General features: G+C 41.7%; 1 protein-coding gene and 1 pseudogene across 1 annotated transcript in view; both read left to right on the top strand.

The window, feature by feature from the left end:
• Positions 1-12,396, top strand: part of pcdh11 (protocadherin 11) — a 633,690-nt gene extending 621,294 nt beyond the window's left edge. The window contains exon 4 of the mRNA XM_080187718.1: positions 11,194-12,396. Within this exon, the coding sequence (XP_080043844.1) occupies positions 11,194-11,585 (392 nt within the window). The 3' untranslated portion in view covers positions 11,586-12,396. The remainder of the gene's footprint in view (positions 1-11,193) is intronic.
• Positions 12,397-17,273: 4,877 nt separating this feature from the next.
• Positions 17,274-17,424, top strand: LOC145342732 (U2 spliceosomal RNA; annotated as a pseudogene).
• Positions 17,425-19,867: the final 2,443 nt, after the last annotated feature.

Consider the following 19,867-nt stretch of genomic DNA (forward strand, 5'->3'; position numbering starts at 1 on the left):
ACTTTAGACATAAGGTATTCGCTGCCTAACATCTAGCCTATTGCTACTTTAAATGCATTTCACCTGTTCAAACTGAACTAATCTATCAATAATCTAGTTCACTCACAATTATACATAATTCTGTCATATTGCCTCCGAGTGTCTGGGTAGAATTTTACTGCTCCTTCCGCAATGAGATTTTCTGGTCCTGCTGAAGTTAATGGACTTTTAATGGCTCACTGTATTTTACGAATCCACCTTTGCCACAATGGGGCCATTACATTCCACTCTACACTGTTCTAAAGTAATGAGACCCACCTCTTTAGGTGAGCTGAGTAGCACGGGGGTGTTTACGCTTGGAATTATTTGTTGATGTTTTTCTACATCCTAGCTATGACGGTCACACTACATTTTGCACCCTCTCCTTTCCTTCTCTATGTACGGTGTGCTTTGCCTGCATAGTGTGCAAGAAACAATACCTCTCACTGTAAACATGTAACAATAATGTATCAATTCAAATCAAAACTCTCTTCCAAACCTTTTATCAAGATCATTATATTACGCAACATGTGTGGGAACTAAAACTAGCTTCAGTATTCAATCCAAATATAAATCAGCCTATGTATTAATGCTTTTATGCAAGTAGATCCTTGAAACTCTGGTATGTATTATGACAGCATAAAAAATGATGGAAAGCAGATGTTGAAATTTTTATAGTCTGCTTGTTTTGTTCTTGTTAGACAATGTTTTGCAGGTTTCATGTGTGCTAGTTCTTCCTATGGAGTCAGGGATATCACAGGTTACTAAAATTCAAGGAGTGACTAAATAAGCATTTGTTATGATCATCTCAAAGTATAAGAAAAGGGCCACCTACAGTATCAACTTCAATCTTTGCATTTTGTATGCATTAACTGAGAAAATCAACTGAAACTTTCAGACAACCCTTTGGATAGGTATCCATAAAGTAAATGTTATCCATAAAGTTAAAAAAAAGTCAGCAATTTGCAGTTCACCAGGTCAGAAAACTAATTTTATAAAGATTTATGTCCTCCTGAGAGCGTGGTCCGGAATTTCCTTGGAACTGCACCACCTCTCATCAGAAGTGTGGCAGAAACCGTTCACACTCTTATCAAGCTTTCCGTCTCATTTCCAACAAAGTTAAGTTGGCAACTTGAGGAATTTTGCAGCTGATAACTCTATGCTCTGTTCCCTTTTCCAGCATAGTTGGTTGCTTGCTAGATCCTTGTGTAGTTTGACTCCATGTGAGCCTTGATGGTGATTGTGAATGGGTTAATAGCCGGGGAAGGCGGAGGACGGGGGGAGGGGGAACGACATCACTCACTGAAACCAAACCTGCCCTCTTCTGCTATCTGTAAATGTGGAGAAATGTCATTTTCTGTACTTAAGCCTGAGGCCAATTCCTGTTCCTTTCCTAATGTTTCAGCCAAGATCAACTACTCCGGCATAAGCCAGTTGTTGAATCTTAAGTATTCTTGGTCCGTATGACTCAACAACTGATAGACTAAGCTTGGTGAGTCATCAAAGAGTACAGAGAGAAATTTGAATGCTATCTGCCTACTAAACCAATCTTTTGGTCCATTGCAGGATAATTAGTGGATTATAAATTGACTGACAAATCTGAGTAACATTAAAGGAATTTTTTTTTTAAACTTAATTTCCAGTCTATTCTAAAGATACTTTTGTTTTTCATTTGATGTGGTCATTGCTGGCTGGGCCAGCATTTGTTGTCCACCGCTAGTTCCCCTGAGCTGACTGGCTTGACAGTATTTAAGAGTCAGCCACATTGCTGTAGATCTGGAGGCACATGTAAGCCAGACCGGGTAGACCGATTTCATTCCCTAAAGCAAGGATATCAGTGAACTAGATGGATTTTAACAACAATGGTTTCAATTCCAGATTTTTTTTTTAGCTGAATGCAAATTTCACCGTCTGCCACAGTGGGATTCAAACCCTGGTCCCCAGAACCTTACCCTGGGTCTGTGATCCAGTGAAAATAGTACCATATCACCACCTTACTCTAAATAAATGGGACAATTATTGCAATATACAGCTGGAAGATTAAGTTTCACCAGTAAAATTGACTGCATAGCTATTTTGGCTGTAACAGAGTTCAAGCAGGGAGGTCTTGCTGCAACTGTACAGGGCACTGGTGAGGCCGCAGCTGGAGTACTGTGTGCAGTTTTGGTCGCCGCACTTGCGCAAGGATATTTTGGCCTTGGAGGGAGTGCAGAGGAGGTTCACTAGGCTGATACCAGAGATGAGGGGGTTGGACTATGAAGAGAGACTAAATAGACTGGGTCTGTACTCGTTGGAGTTTAGAAGGATGAGGGGAGATCTTATAGAGACATATAAGATAATGAAAGGGATGGATAGGGTAGAGGTAGAGAGATTCTTCCTGCTCAGAAAGGACAGCAGGACTAGAGGGCACAGCCTCAAGATAAGACGGGGGACAGTTTAGAATGGAATTGAGGAGGAACTTCTTCACTCAAAGGATGGTGAATCTCTGGAATTCTCTGCCCGTTGAAGTGGTGGAGGCTACCTCGCTAAATATATCTAAGTCATGGGTAGGTAGGTTTTTGACAGACAAGGGAATTAAGGGTTATGGGAAGAAAGCTGGAAAGTGGAACTGATCCACTTCAGATCAGCCATGATCTTATTGAATGGCGGGGCAGGCTCGAAGGGCTAGATGGCCTACTCCGGCTCCTATTTCTTATGTTCTTATTAAGTTTTACTTATCCAAATTGCCAGGAGAAGATCAGGGGTTAGGAAAAGTTAGGATTTGGGCTCCCCCAAATAAAGTTTGAAGTTTAAAGCCAGTTTATTATTGTCACAACTAGGCATACATTATCACTGCAATGAAGTTACTGTGAAAATCTCCTAGGCACCACATTCCGGTGAGGAAGGGACTGATTGAAGGTAAAGGGTCAATCCTGGGTGAGGGGGAAGAGGATGAAAGTCAGTGGGGCATCATGGCAGGAAGGTGAGATGTCAGAGGCAATGTGGAGGATTGGGGAGCCTGGTTGGTGGGAGGATTGGAAGCCCAGTAGGATAAATCAGAGGCCTGGGGTGTGGGAGGCCTGGGTCAAAGAGTTGGTGGAGAGATCAGAGGCATGAGGGGTGGCTGGGGGTCTGGCGCAAAGCTTAACTTCTAAAAGATGAAATTCTTGTCCCAAATCTTCCTCTGACTTGGCCACTTGCTGTGGCATGGTTGCATAGTGCTTAGCACTTCTGCCTCACAGCATCAGGGACCTGTGCTGGATTCTAGAATTGGGTGACCAAATGTAGTTTATATGTTCTCCCCTGTCTGCGTGCATTTCCTTTGGGTGTTCCAATTTCCTATATGGGTACACTGAGGAAGAATTTAGCATGGCCATTGCACCTAACCAGCATGTCTTTCAGACTGTGGGAGGAAACTGGACCTCCTGGAGGAAACCCATGCAGACACGAGGAGAACATGCAGACTCCACATAGAGAGTGACCCAAGCCAGGAATCAAACCCGGGTCCCTGGAGCTGTGAGACCGCAATGCTAATCATGTGCCACTGTGCAGCAATAAATTGGGAGTCCCTTGCACTGTGTGAAGTCCGTGCATGGGATATCACTGGCCAGTCCCTTGTCCAGAAGCCATGCTTGATTGACAGACTTGGCTTTGAGTGAAGCATGGAACTGGTTGGTGAAGGTAATCGATCAAAGCAGGCAGGGTTCAATCCCAGCAGGGGGCGTAAATGGTGAAAGTTGGTGGGGCGGAAGCATTATAGAGTGAAGATCAGGTGTCAGAGACCACGTGGGACTTGCATGGGGGGGATTGGGTGTCCAGTACTAGGATGACTGAAAGTCTAGTGAAGTGACCTAGAGGCCTGAAGGTCAGGATCAGAAGTCTAGAAGCCTGGGGTAAGGGGTGGTGGGGCAGTCAGAGGCATGAGAAGAAGTCAGGTGTCTGGAGCAGAAGAATCAAAGGATTGTGAAATGAATCGGAGGCATGTTGGAAAGTGATGGAGGATCACAGTGCTCTTGGGGAAGGTTGGGTGCGGGTGCTGCCCAATGGCAAGGGTTCCGCAGACAGATAGAATCCAGGAGCCAGTGATAAGGTCACTAATTTCCAGGATTTATCAAGTCCATGCTTAAATGTAATACTTGGAAAACCTGCCCATCCAAATTTAAAGTTGAAAAGTTGGATTATAAAGCCTCATTATCGTATTTGACATTCCAGCCCAGTTCCTCAGAGAAGGTTGGATGCGTGCTCATGATTGTGCCCTCCAAATTGTTTTTGTTGTGTGCAGTCCGTTTATATGAATCTGTGGTGTCATTAAATCCATTGCATGCTCAGTATCTGGAACAACCTCAGTGGCCTGCACAATAACTTGCGGGTTGCAGCCAGACTGCATGTGTACATAACTTACAGGGAGCATCATCACCCTCTTTATTGTCTCAGTTAATGGGGCATCAGAACCCTCGATGAATGACAGAATCATAAGATCCCTACCGTGCAGAAAGAGGCTATTCAGCCCACCGAGTCTGCACTGGCTCTCTGAAAAAGCATCTTAAATAGGCTCACCCCAGCCCCAGCCCTCCTCCCATCACCGTAAACCTGTGCATTTACTATCCATCAAATCCACTATGCATCTTTGGACTGTGGGAGGAAATTGGAACACCCAAAGGAAATGCACGCAGACATGGGAGAACATATAAACTCCATTTGGTCACCCAGTTCTGGAATCCAGCACAGGTCCCTGATGCTGTGAGGCAGAAATGCTAAGCACTATGCCACCGTGCCACAGCAAGTGGCCAAGTCGGAGACAGATTTGGGACAAGAATTTCATCTTTTAGAAGTTAAGCTCTGCGCCAGAGCCCCAGCCACCCCTCAGGCCTCTGATCTCTCCACCAACTCTTTGACCCAGGCCTCCCATGCCCCAGGCCCCTGATTTATCCTACTAGGCTTCCAATCCTCCCACTACCAGGTTCCCCAGTCTTCCACCCAAACTCCACGTTGTCTCTGACACCTCACCTTCCTGCCATGATGCCCCACCAACTTTCACCCTCTTCCCCCCCGATCCAGGATTCACCCTTTACCTTCAATTAGTCCCTTCGTCACCTTCAAATTTGTCCTGCTCCCCCCATCCCCCCTATTCCCCTTATCGCCCCCCCCCCCCTTCAAACCTCCCAACCTGTTCAGTTGTTTAAAGCTAAAATTCCTTCCACTGAGTGATACAGAGATGGCTAGGATTTCAGAACTCTATTTGCCATTGTGTTCCTTCAGCGTAATGCAGGAGATCACCACACATTTCATAATCAATGTTTCTCACCATCAAAAACTTTCATTATCTTAACCAAATGTCACACGTTTTAGTTCAGACTTTTGTGACACTTTTCAGGGTTCCTTTGTATTTATGCTGACAATAGGGGCCTAAACCATTAGCATTTTTGACATGTAGAATTAATTTTGTCTTTCACTTCATTCCTAATCTCCTAAGGGTGTCCAACCCCAGTGCTGCACAAGGTGAAGTGTAACTCATGAGGCACATCTACATTAAGCCTGAATAAAATCCTTTTGAATTGGTTAATTCTGTCTTTGAAGTAGATGAATGTGATGTTATTCCCTGGGGAAGGCTATCAGCATCAATATTACATAGAGAAACTTGACAAAGGCTAGGAAAAGGGACGGGAACAGTCTTACTCATTTCATTTCCATGGAGAAAATGTCTGTGTTAACTTCCAGGAGAGGCTCACTTCCCTGCTGCTACCTATGTATGTTATGCAAATTAAGACATATTGATTTTATTTTCCCCTTATACTATGGCTGCTTTGTTGGCAAAAGTGTAGGTTTTATTAATTCAAATTGCCCAATGATATTAAGGTTTTCCTTTAGAAAAGAATGTACTGTTTCATTTTTATTCTAGAATGAAGTCTCTGTAATATATGATGAGGGCAGTGGAGCTGTTGTTTTGCGAGAGATCTCTGCTCTAATGGTTATGTATAATGCATGGGCTTTTTAGAATTCTTACTGATCATAGCCCTTCAGTTCATGCAATTCACATTGATTTCTTTTCAAATTTTCATCACATTTACAGATGAAAAGAGCCATAAAACAATGCTGCATGCAAAAACCAATGCACAAGAGTTGGTACATACAGCAAATATTAAACAGCTCAACTTCCTTTCTGATTATAAATGTTATCAAATCATTGTGTAGTTAATGGAAATGTGAAGCTATTAAAAGCGTAGTCTCTTCAGTGCAGATTTGAGGCTATTTAAGAACATTATTGTACTGGCATCCTAATATTTATTTCCTAACTGAAGCGACCCTGAGGTATTGTTTCTATTTACACAGTGTTCTGATTATTATTCACGTTCTAATTATCCAGCTCCCTGACCATGCGCCAGAACTTTTGGAGGAGACAGTTTAGTGACAGACACTATTTACTGGCACAGCCACTTTTGGCGTTTGTGCTTCATTCCCTTTCCTTGATGAATCAAAAAGAAGGCACAATGTTTCCTTTGTTGTCTAGGCTCAGTTTGTTTCTAATACCTTGCTGTGCCATACATGCAAAGGGGAAAATTCAGAGACTCTCAATTATCCACCAATTTTCATTATCCATCAGGAGTCCATACTCTGTCTGTGGATAATGGAGACTCCGCTACAGTCTGCTTTGTTAGAAATGCTCATGTCACCTTTTGTCTCGATCAAAGTGCTTTCAACAGCTTCTTGTTAGCCTTATCATTCACAATATTCTTTCAGAAAGTTTATTTTCAGAGGAGAATGAAAGCTTGTTCACATGCATATTAAACATATATATTTGGGATAAGCAGATAGGTATACATTATTATTACTGGTAATTATCTTTTCATAAAATTAAATCATTTTTGACATATTCTACATCCCTGAGAAAATATTTAGAAATTCCCTTAAAATTAACTTCATATGTCCACACAAAGCTGTTATTTTGTTACTTATTTCCCGTATGTTGGCCAAGAGACAGGAAGAAAAGATATCCGTGTCAGCCTGATACTTTATAAAGTTTTTTCTGTTCTCTGTTTTTCAAAATGGACATTTGTGAAGCTAATAAAATGGTTGCAGCTGGTCAAATGTTGTCTTCTGGAGGTTTTTGAGCAGTTTGAAAGCGAACAGAGGTTAGCACCCACATTTCCTGGAAGGTAACATCCCTTGCATCATATAAATATTCCATCTAAGCCATTGCAATGGTTTAGCAGATGTGTTGTCTGCCCCAGTCAGCTGTTCGTGACTCCTAATCTCCAATGTGATGTTCCTGGCCCCACTGTTACCCGCTCCAAAACACAATGAGTTTCAATCGGGGTCCGCGTTAGCCAAATAACTCAACCTGAAACCACCCTGTCACATGACTGATACTTAACCTGTCTGAACTCCTTTAATTATACTACTTTGCATTTTATGAACAGTCACTGCTCAATTCCAAAGAGAGGCAGGACTCCAGGCAGCTGTCTGTGGTGTCTCCCATTTCACCATTTCACAGGCTGCAGCAGAAAGAGTTGATGCCCAGATTTACAATTGTCTGGTCCTCATATATACAGTGCACAACTGGAACTTGAGTGTATGTGCCTTCAAAACAAAACAAATATGTGTCATCTTCCATCATGGAAGTCTTTGCTTCTGGAAAGACAAATCAGTCTACAACAGTTAGCCTACTACTATGTGAAAGAGTACACCATTGGACTTTAGATTCTAAGTTCACTGAATGCTTTGACTCATTTTTTTAATCAGGATTTTCCCTTACTTTTCTTATCCCTCATTTATTACATGAGTGCAAAAGGGACAGGGCTTGCAAAACTCCATTTCTGTGTTTTGTGCATGAGTGTGTGTGAAATAAACCAACCCTCTTATTTTATCTTAACTCGTGTTTGCTTGGGACTTATTCATATAGGTTTGGAACATAGATGGGTAGTGAGAGGAGAAATCCGGGCTGTTTAAATTCATCCCTCCCTCTTGTCCATAACACTTATTTGCTCCATTTTTTACAGCACTCTTTGTTGGTGAAAAATCTTTTCTGAGCGCTTCAAAACTGGAGGAGATAATTTGAACCTAATTCTCCAGGAGGGGATCAAACCAGATCAGATGAACTCTAGTTTCACACCTTGTCCAATATAGCTGCTTGATTTCAATAGGGAATAAAATTGGGTGAGGTGCAAAACCCAACAATGCACCCAATTCTGAACTGGCAGAATAGATTAAAATTGTTTCCTTTAGGTGAAGTGTAAAATCCCATGGGTTTCCCCATTGGTGAGATATAATGGCCATTGATTAATTTTTTGTCAAGTTGCTTCCCATCCCCATGACATTTAGGAACGGCAAGTAACTTTTACCCAGAGGCATTGGTTCTGGCGGTGTGACACGCTCACTCAGGGATACTGTGGTCCTGTGGTAACATGCACTTTTCCATGTATGTTGTAGCCTGGAACTTTATTACAGAATGATTTGTGCTTGATTGCAATCATTATGTTGATTTTGTTTTTTTCTCATCCGTCATTCAAACAATTCTTTGTTTCAAGCCACTCACATTGATGCCTCCCTTTGATTTTTACTGTGCGAGCATCTTATGGGCAAATACAGAGACACAAAAGAAGAAGATAGAGGGATTGGAATTCAAATAAAAAATAACTAGATGGAGGGAACCAGAATTTGACAATCAGAGGGGCAGTTACACTCAGAGAGGCTTTCAAGACCTAATTTATTTTTGTCCTTGTGTAACGCCACAGGAGGTCATCTGGCTCTTGACATCTCCTCATGCAGCTCTGCTCATGTTACACTGGCCTGAGGAACCAAGCACATTATGACAACTTGCAGTTTGGACTCAAGGTCATATATTATTAGAGAAAGCATTACAAACTGGGCAACTGTAGCCCAATAACTCTCCCCCTGTCTAACTGAGTCTTTTGGAATAATGCTGCCATTAGCACAGGGTAAACAGCACTTGTCTCCACAGGTGATGCCAGCATGATGACCTAATGGCAATATGCTGCTGTCTGGCCCCGGCACCTGGATTCAAACATCTGTGATTTTCCAATGGCGTAAATATCACAGGGTGATGTGTATCACAATTATTTTTGGTGTAAACATAAAGGTTGCACCAGCTAAAGCAACTTGATTTCAAAAGCAGTTATAAATAATTAGTTAGAAATTTTAGAAAGGATAATTGTTTCATGTTCCTATTCCTTCGCTTCAGGTTATTCATTGCTGAAGCATGAGCAGCTACTGTGAGCTTTGTTTTCTCAAACCTTGTCATTTGTGAAATGTTCCTTTCTCTTTGGTTGGAAGTTTAATTTGTCACAATTTCAAAAATCATCTTGCTGCATTTCAAACATTTAAAGATGAAAAGTCAAGTGGACGCTAGATAGTCCATGTATTGACCATAGATGCAATCAGACTTGCTTGTTAAGTCCAAAGTCTATCTATCTTCGTATTGCCCAGCCTGCTGGTTGCGGAATGGACTGTTGAGTATGGTACTCTTGGCAGACACCTTCATTCCAGCCTAGGGAAGTGCCTTCAACAAAGAGGGAAAAAAAAATTCAGTGTTGAAATCATGCCAGTAAGCTCCACAGGCATTGGATATAAGAGTCATAACTGTAAGGTTGCCATGGGTAAATCTAATAATGATTTCAATTAAAACTTGTTTACTTAAAGAGCGCGATTCTCAAGATCCATTTGCCACTGGCGCAAATCCCATAATGGCTGCTAACTTTCATGGGAGATTCATAACGGCAGCGAGACCTCAGTTTGAGATCTTCCCCATCCTCTGCTAGCAGTGTAATCAAGTTCATGCCGAGAGAGAGAGTGAAGCAAATTTCCATGAATTTAAATGGATTATAATATTATTATATGGCTTAATGATATTGCTTCCAAGGTGGTTAGATACTCCCCTCCATTACCCCACCAATGTGATGTCTTGTCGGCGAAAAGCACTGCTGGTCTTTGAAAAGGAAAACAAATCATGACGACCACTCCTGGCGTGCGGAAGTGAGTATAGCCTCCGGGTGGTGAGAAACATGGCAGGGCAATGCCTTGGCATTCCCCCTGCCACCCTGGCAGTGTTAACCTGGGCTCTTCATGTAGCCTTATGGTGGGGAATAGGGATGGGGGGCATATCCTGGTTTTACAGTGGCGGGGGTGTGTTGCCTTCTAAGTATGAGGGTTGGAGAAGTCCCCATAGGATGTCCTGATATCCGTTGAAGAAGCGAGTGGATGCTTTTAACTTTGAGATCAGGGGGGCGAGAATAGGTGCTCCCTCAGCCAGCTGTGTAATCCTCACCAGCACACGAAAATTGCAGAGAGTGCTATTTGATCGAGCTAGAAAGGCAGCTGTGAAACCAATGAGTTCCACACAGCTTTGCAGCACTCTGGGCAGACATTTCCTGCAGGTTCCACATTCTAAAAGTGTTTAGAATGTGGAACCTGCAGCCACGTGAAGTAGTTGAGGCAAAAAGTATAGGTGAATTTACAGAGTGGTGCGGTAAGTACAGGAGGAGTAGAAAGATCTCCTGATTGGGTTGCATGTGGTAGAATGGCAGGAGTCTTCCATGGCATTTAAACACTGGCATGGACCCATTGGGCAGAATGGCCTGTTTCTATACTGTAAATTTGATATAATTCTGTGGCATATATTAAGTTGCCAAATGTCTGAATGTGTTCATTCTTAGGTAAATTTTTAGTGGCATCTCCATTTCATTTTTCGGACCACACTTGAAGCAGTATCTTCTGTCTAGTTTGTGTTTAATTCATGTAACTGTGATTCTGCTAATTAGAGTGGATGGGCCGGGTTTGCTAACTTGAATGACCTTGGTCCCAGAACCTGTCAGGCACCGTGGCAAGTAGATATGTAAATAACAAATGCAAGATTGATTAAAACTGACACCAAAGCACGACAAATGTAAATGATATGAGCAGACACTTGGGTGTTACTGCAAATCTGTAAATGTAAACACCAAGTGATGTAGCGCAGCCTAATCTCAACCTGACATAACAATGGGTTCTTGGTGGCACAAAGCACGATTAAATTATCTTGTTGTCTCGTTGCACAATGTTCAAATATTATGATAAGGACTTTCCTTTTCTGTTTTTGAACAAATGATTTTACTGACACTTTCCTGTACAAATTAGTAAAATACATTTATTCCCCATGGATCTGCTAAACTGATTCATTATGTATCTGTGCTTGTGTTGCAGGTGTCGAGGTGTCTCTTCAGAAAGCGCTGGCTGAAGCCTCGGAGACTTGTACGCAGGAGTGCCTCGTCCTCGGTCACTCTGACAACTGCTGGATGCCCCCATCGCTGACCCAATATCAGCAGCCTAACCCTCCCCTGCCGTCGATCGGATTTCAGCAAAACTGGGGCAAAAGTGGCAGGTCAGAGGGGAGGCACACTCTGGGGAGAGCTAGCAACAAGGATGACATTGACAAAAACCAAGGCAGCGGCAGGCAGCAGTTGTACAGCAGCTCGGAGAGACACTGCAGCAACGAGGATCCTGTGAAGGTCATTCCCCTGGCAAACTTTACGCCAAACCAACAGGGGGCAGTGTCAGGCGGCAGCTCCCCCTATGTCCATGAGCACCAGCTTTAGGGAAAAAAACACCTCATGCAATGTTTGGGAAGATGTAAATAGTCGCTGCTTTTAGTCCATGTTGAGCTTACACATCAAAATAGATGAGCCTGCTTTGCAGTATCACACATTTGCTAACACCTGTATACCTTTAGTAAGGCAGGCCTTCCAAACAAGTAGTGTATAAAGCCGTTTATCGGCAGCTTCTCTGCGCCGTTATGTTACAAACACTCGCAGGAAATGTTTGTGTTGCAGAATGGCAAAGGGGTATATTTTCAGGATTGAATTTTTGTGGGCAATTGTATCACACCAAAGTTCAGTGGCAAGCCAGAATCATCTTTTTCTTTCTGGAGCTAATGATGTTAGACACTAATCTGAAAATGCCAGCAAGAATGCAGACTGTATAAATACTATCAGTTTTACTTTCGCTGATCTTTTAAGCCAGTTTTACCCTTGTCACTCTTGATCAGTACCAATATCAGTAAGCTGGAATTCCGTAGTGCTCTGCAGTACAAGGAGAGCCCACTTCTCGGCGAAGTGATGATTCGCATTAATCATTTAAAAAAAAAACAAAAGAACAGGACAGCTGTGGATGACTGCTACAAGTTGTGTCACTGCCACTCTGATCAGGGAAGAGACAAAACACTTGCAGCAGGAGAACTGACACTGTCGAGTTTTACCAGCCCTCCCAACGATGTGCCTCCCTGAAATAGGTGCACAACCTCACAGTAAAAAGGCACTCCATCCAGGGACCCATCTTAATAAGAGTGACAAGCAAATTTGGGAAACAAACAAGCCAGGTATCTAAAGCCACTGTACCTGGTGTTCTACCCCCATGCTACCAAGTCACCTAAAACTATATTTATTCTTTACAAAGTTGGTCTTGTTTTTAACTTGAAAGGATCGAATGCTGTTGTGTGTACAGCTCTATACTAAATATGTAGAGTAGATTGAAGTCAATGTAATGAAAATGTATATACATTTTATACTTAAAAGCTTATATACTTATAGGTAATTAGAAGTTATCTGATATACTATTTCTATATTGTACGTTTGATTTCTGAATTAGATTGAAGTACAGATTGCTCTTATTAAAGAATCTTATGGGATATTCTGCTTAAAATCCTATAGAAGTCCAAATCTTATCAGCTTCTACAAGAGATATTGTTCAATTCTATAGAGCATTACTATGTCTTACAACTGAATCTTCTAGGGCCATTTCAGGAATGCTGCAACACATAACAGATGAGAGAAGTGGGCAGTGTTTGCTACTGACCCTTGAATTGTACCTGCGGATTACACTGAAGAATTGAAGAACTGCCTTCTCCACCCAGAAATTCAGATTTAATACCAAATGGCTTGCTACTATGTTGTGACGTAAATGAAAGAAGCCTCTTTTTTTTGTTATTATGTTAAATCAGGTAACGTGCACAATTTCCAGGCACTCTGGATACATGACAATCTAAGAATGCATTTAGCAAAGGAAAGAAGAACATAAAGACTTTATGGAGTTTTGTTTGGAATTACTGTATGTAGAGTTAGCTAACTAGTCACTCAAAGCTGTAAAAAAACTGCATTAAATCTGCTGTATGATGACTGCTTGTAAAACAATGGAAGTTGCTATGTATATTAGATGTGGGGTTTTTTGCACCTAAAATGGGTATTATGGGGAAAGCTTATTGTGCTGTTTATGTGCTCAGAGGGTATAAGTGGCTTTGTAATTTGTCAAATGTTGTTTCACGGTAATCTGTTCAAATCACAGGCAGTTACAGTGTGCAAAAGAGCGCCACCTAATTAAGCAGTTACTTTAATCACCGAATGATGGAAAAGCATTAAAATAAAATCAGTCTCGTTGAATAATTTTAAGTATTTCTTGATAGTGCTGGTAGCTTTAGGATATAGGAATATTTGTTATTATTTGTGCAAAGCATTGCAGTTGAAATTGCATGTTAACAATGGACAATGTTAACCCTTCCAGAACTGACTTTGCTGATAAGTTACCTGTAGGTTGATGACTGTTTGCAGAATTTACGTGGGGAGGGGGTGAAATGGGTGTCCATGTTATTCACTGCGTTTTGTATTGACCTGCAAACGTTTTGCAGAATCGTACTGCTGGCTTGGAAAATGTTAGTAAAAGTTAGCACCAGGTTAGACTGAGGACCTTGTACCACAAAAGGAAATGTATTGGCTGCAGTAATTATTAATGTTTTAATACCCCTCCCCTTATTTTTCTCATGCTGTATTTTTTACTTAAGTTCCTTCTCCATCTTTGGCAACAGTAAGATTAACCAATGTTGCACGTGGTCGTCTCTGCAGGGAAAACGGGGAGCCAAGTGTACGCGTTTACACTGGTTAAAGCTGTGTACCTAAACCATTCCTGTTTTCCACTGATCCGCTGTATTCATGTCAGTGCTGCCACTTGCCAATCTGTCCACTGTGAAGGGAAGGGGTCGGGAGGGGCGGTGGATGCGTGAATTGGGTGGTGTGGCAGTGTTTCATTCCCACAGAATGGAGCTTTCTCAGAGCCCCGTTCCAGGCTGAGAAAGCTTGCTGTCACACAGAGCTGTTGCCATGCGCAATAATTGTTCAGGCTGCTTCAAGGAGACGTTACTGTTTGTGGTACGAACAGCAGTAGGCTATTCTGCCTGTTTCCACCATTTAATTAGATCAGAGCTGATCTGTGGCTTAATTCTATTCACCCACTTGTGTTTTATTACTCTTAATACACTTCTCAAAAGTTCATCAATCTTATTTTTGACATTTTCAATTGAAATGGCCTCGGCATCTACTTAGGGGAGAGAGTTCCTTTGTGTGAAGAAGTGCTGCTGCTCCCTGACATCAACCCTAGATGTAATTTTAAGATTGTGTCCCTTCCTGGCCCAGCTTCACCAAAAAGATGGTTGCTCTCCATCGGTGGTGGGCGGGGGGGGAGCTGGGAGGGGTGGCACAGTGGTTAGCATTGCTGCATCACAGCACCAGGGACCCAGGTTTGATTCCCGGCTTGGGTCACTACCTGTGTTGGAGTTTTCACATTCTCCCCATGTCTGCAAGGGTTTCTTCCGGATACTCCAGTTTCCTCCCCCAGTGCAAAGGTTTGCTGGTTAGGTGGATTGGCCATGCTAAATTGCCCCTTAGTCCCCCTGACACTAACTAAAATAAATGCATGAGATTAAGGGGAAAGGGTGTGGATGGGATTGTGGTAGATGGGCCAAATGGCCTTCTTCTGTATTGTAGGGAATTCTATAATTCTATGAATCCAGCGAACCCAATAATCTATTTGATCACGTTTAGCACCTGAATTAGACCACTCCTTATTCTTTTATACACTAGGGGATATAAGACTAGTCTATGCAACCTACCCTCATAATTTTATTCCTTCGGCCCCAGCATCACTTCAGTGATTAAGCATTGCCCTCCTCCAAGGTCACTTTCCAGAGATACAATGCCTGAAACTCAGTGCAGTGCCCGAAATAGGGATTAACCAGAGCTTTAAACAATTATATCATAACTTTCACCTCTGTGTATTCCAGGACCCTTGAAGTAAAGGCTGACATATCTTTAGCCATTTTAATTGTTATTGATACCTGTTCAAAAGTTTCTGGGGAATACTATAATACATTGAGGGGGTTGGACTAGCATGACCAAAAAAAAAATATATGCAGGAAAATATGTAAAAGAAAAGTAACAATGAACAAACGTGGCAATAACTTGCGGCACTATCAGGTAACATGGGAGAAAATATGGCAATTAATAGCAAGCTGACCTTAAATACAACAATCCTTGGAATCCACAATAGAATCCTTGTATGCTTTAAAGGAGGTATAACAAGTAGTGCTATTTCAGTCCTTTAAGGGTTAATAATAGATATTTGGTTTGTACATTTTTTTAAATTGGGTTTGCAGATTCATTAATTACTTGTGAACTGTCATTTAAAGATTATTAAAAAAAGTCATGGCTTTTTAATGTCATTTTCCATTCACCTGTTCAATATGTTTTGCAAAATAAATGATGTGATTCCATGGACGTGTATGTCATGATTGATGTTAAATTCTTCACTCATCAAACCCGAGCTTCTCCTTTTTCTTGCTTTTGTTCAAAAAAAAATTTTTGAAAGTCTCGCTTTACAGGGTCAACACTGGTCGATTGCAGATGCCAGTTTGAATCACTGAACTTGTTGCTTATGTTTACAATGTTTCAGCTCGTTTCTACATTGTGATTTTGGGGGTTATCTGACACAAAAGGGACTGGTACTGATTGTGGCCCCTTCATACCCATGGCTACTAGTTAGACCAAAAGAAACATTACACAAAGACATTCATATCTCATGGCAAAGTTCCACTCTGAAATTAACCATTCTTTCAAGTGATTTTCACATGTTCAGTCTAGTTTTGTTAACCTGTGTTTTTAAAAGACCTGAAGATATCCCTTTTGTTACTGTTGGTGAAAATTAACCAGATAAATTGGTAGGGAACATCTTGGGTTTATCATTTGTCATTGATATTTTTTAAAAAAATTTAAACTGTGATCAAAAATTAATACAATGTTTGTTTTCAGTTCACTATCAAAGCTTTGGTAGATTCTTCTCTCACAGCCCATGCCTCATGGCTTCCGCCTTCTCATCTACAGCAATATGCTATTCTCCCTACCTTAGACAAGTGCCACCCCCCACTCCCACACATTTGAGTCACACCAATGTTGCCATTATTGTTGTCCTTCTCCTCTGTGTCCATCTCCATTTCAGCACAGCAGCATCCATCTTTATCATAGAACCATGACAACCTCCGCCGAGAACATTGCAACACCATCCAAGTTCTACTACTCTGGCATAACTCTTTTACTCTGGTACTCCACTATGCCAATGTGACATCTTATTTTTTGCTCAAGACAATTGCTGCCTTCATTACTCGTTCTACCGAGATGTCGCCATGCCATTTCCCCAAAGGAATTGTGGTATCAGTCTGCATGTGTGCTACATTATTCAATTCTGTATATTGTTATCTATATTTCTGCAAACCATTGCTTTGCTGTAAACTCTGTTATGGTTGCATGATGATATTGTTGCTTTATTATAAAATTATGGGATTATTCCACTTCGGCGGCTGAGAAACAGGAGGTAGTGAATCAGCCGTGTTATACATCACGCTTGACTCCATTTTCCATTTGAAGTCAATAGAATGAAAATTGGTTTGGGTTTATGGTGAATGATTGATCTGTCATTGTCTATTTATGCCCCACCTAAACTCAATCTCACAATTCTATGTGTTGCTTGAGATTAGTTTTTGTACTGAAGATGCAATTTCCCTTTTCAGTTTTCCCCCCTCACAGCAACAAGGTGCAGAGGGGCAAACAGGAATGATAGCAGATGTGGTAACATCACAGGGCTAGTATGCAGAGTTCCTGATGAATTCTCCAGAGACACAGGTTCAAATCCTACATGTGGAGGAATTTGAATTCAACTAATGAATAAATATGGAATTTAATAGTCACAGTCCCAGAAATGTGTTGATCCTGAAAACAGGTTGTCCACATACATTCAATGATTGGTGAGCCCAGCATATCAGTGCAAAGACAAGGCTGAACCATTTGCGACAATCTCCAGCCAAAAGTGTGAAGTGGGTCATTCAACTCAGCCTCCTCCAGATGTCCTCATATGGTTTAGCATTGCATCTGTCCTTATCTGAGGAGATCTATCCTTATCTGATCTGGCTGCTCGCGTCTCGGCCTTTTGGCTAAGATCAAGTGTAGTATTGACATGCTGTACTTGCTTGAAGTCATTAGGTTAAATTTTAGTTTCAATTGAAGCAATTTTTAAAAGCGGCATCTCGGCCTTTCGGCTAAGATGCAATGAGATCAAGCCTTGATGGAGGTGCTATGCCTACTCTACTCAGCTTGGATCATGTAGATCAAACCCGAGACAGGAGGTGAGAGCCCTGTCTTGTCAGCTTGGATCAGGAATGTCTCAACTTGTTGAGACTCTGAATTGGACTTGATTTGATTGAACCGGAATAAAAACGAAAAAGAAGTCTGTTCTTATCTGATCTGGCCTCTTCCCACACATGCACACTCACACACAAATTCGTTGCCAAGTAATTAAACCACTAAGTTGCATAAAATCTCGGCAGAAAAGTTGGAAAATAATAAAATCAAACAAACCACTCAGTACGGACCCAGGCACTAAAAACAACAAAAGCACACCATTAATATATGATTCCGATTGCCCTCCAGACAAACATCTGGAGAGGTGGCAAAATTAGGAAATGTGTCCCGTAAACTAGTCCAGCAGCAGTCTGACTTAGTTATACCCACTGAATTACTTTTAAGTCAATATTCCAGACATCGCCATTACAGCAGGTAGAGAGGGAAACAACTTGATCTGGTCCTCACCAGTGATGTATCTGTCCAAGACAGTATTGGTGGGAGTGATCACTGTGCAATTCTTGTGGAGACTTGATTCTTGAAGTGCTTTAGTCCATCAACAGCAACATCATTGAATTCAATCACAATCACAATCTGTAATCTCATGGTCAGGCATGTCCCTGATTACCATAACATGCAACCTAGATGATCAATATTTGTTCTTACAGAGGATTAGAGGGGATCATGTTAGGAGCAACAGGCATGCTATGAAAAGGTGCCAACCTGGTGAAGCAACAACACAGGACTTGCATGTGACAGACAAGGCTAAACAATCATGGATTAGACTTCCTATCCAGCCATATCCTATGATGAATGGTGGTAGACAATAAAGAACAAAATGCAAGAGAAGGATCCACAAACATTCCCCTCTTAAATGATGTGGGAGCCCAGCACATCAGTGTAAAAGACAAGCTGGAACATTTGCAACAATCTCCAGTCAAATGTGTTGGGTGGATCATCCATCTTGGCCCCCTTCGGAGGTTCCCAGTATCACAGTTGCCAGTCTTCAGCCAATTTGATTCACTCCAAGTGATATCAGGAAGTGGCTGAAGACACTGGATACTGCAAAGGCAATGGACGTTGATAATATTCTGGCAATAGTCCTGAAGACTTGTGCTCCAGAACTTGCTGTGCCTCTGACAATGCTATTCCAGTGCAGCTACAGCACTGACATCTATGTGGCAAATGGAAAATTGCCCAGGAATATCCTGTACACTAAAAGTAGGACAAATCTGCCAGTTGCTGCCCCATCAGTCTACTCTTTGCCATCAGTAAAATAATGGAAGGGGTCATCATCAACAGTGCAATCAAGTGGCAGTTGCTTGGCAATAACCTGCTTACTGACACTCAGTTTGGGTTCCTCCAGGGCCACTCATCTCCTTGCCTCAATACAGCCTTAGTTCAAATATGGACAAAAGAGCTGGTCCACAAAGATGAAGCGAGAGTGACTATCCTTTTAGGTCTGCATGTTATTTTCCGCGATCAGTGCGATCTGTGTCAAGTGCGGAAAGTTGGTAAATTGCCTCCAGGAAGTTTAACATCCAGTGCAAAGCAGATCACTTGATCAGCATCCCATCTACCACCATAAACATTCACTCACTCCTCAACCAAGATGCATTGCAGCAACTTTCCAACCCTTCCTCAATCTCATTTTGCAAATCTGCAACTTCTACAACCTAGAAAGACAAGGGCAGCAGGTGCATTGGAATACCTGCAAGTTACCCTTAAGTACAAACCATCCTGACTTAGAAATATTTCACAGTTCTTCGGCTGTCATTTGGTCAAGATCCTTGAATTCTCTTCCTAACAGTATTGTAGACGCACCCACATTATACCAGCTGCAGCAATTCAAGAGGAGGGTTCATTAACACCTTCTCAGGAGCAAACAACAAATTCTGACCCTGCCACCATCACCCACAATGAATAAAAAAAAACAAAGCAGGTCAAAGAAGCTGAAGCAACAGATGAGGAGGGCAGAAGGTTGTGGGGCAGGACTCCGAGCAAGTGTAAAAACTATTAAGTAGCATAGCAAATGTGAATCTATAAAATTGCTTTAAACTATATATGAATGGATGTACAGTATATTTATTAGTGAAAGTAAACTTAAAACTAATCTTCGCAAATAAAGTTTGAAATAAGCTAACATTCAGGGAGTTCAAAATCTAATTAGATGCTGGGCTGCATGAATTGGAATACTGGAGGGATGTGTTTGATAATTTAGTGTCTTGTTCTTGTCCTTGCCTTTTCTTTCTGTTAATTACAACTGTCCTAAACAACATGAGCAAGTAATTGCTTTACGTTTTTACTCTCTGATCCTGCATTACCATTGTTTCCCCATGCAGCCTTTCAACGTCGTTATCTGGTCAGACCACACAGAGTATTCCATC

This window comes from Carcharhinus amblyrhynchos, chromosome 4, assembly GCF_965287045.1.
Source record: "Carcharhinus amblyrhynchos chromosome 4, sCarAmb.v2.hapA, whole genome shotgun sequence".
NCBI classification, from domain to species: domain Eukaryota; kingdom Metazoa; phylum Chordata; class Chondrichthyes; order Carcharhiniformes; family Carcharhinidae; genus Carcharhinus; species Carcharhinus amblyrhynchos.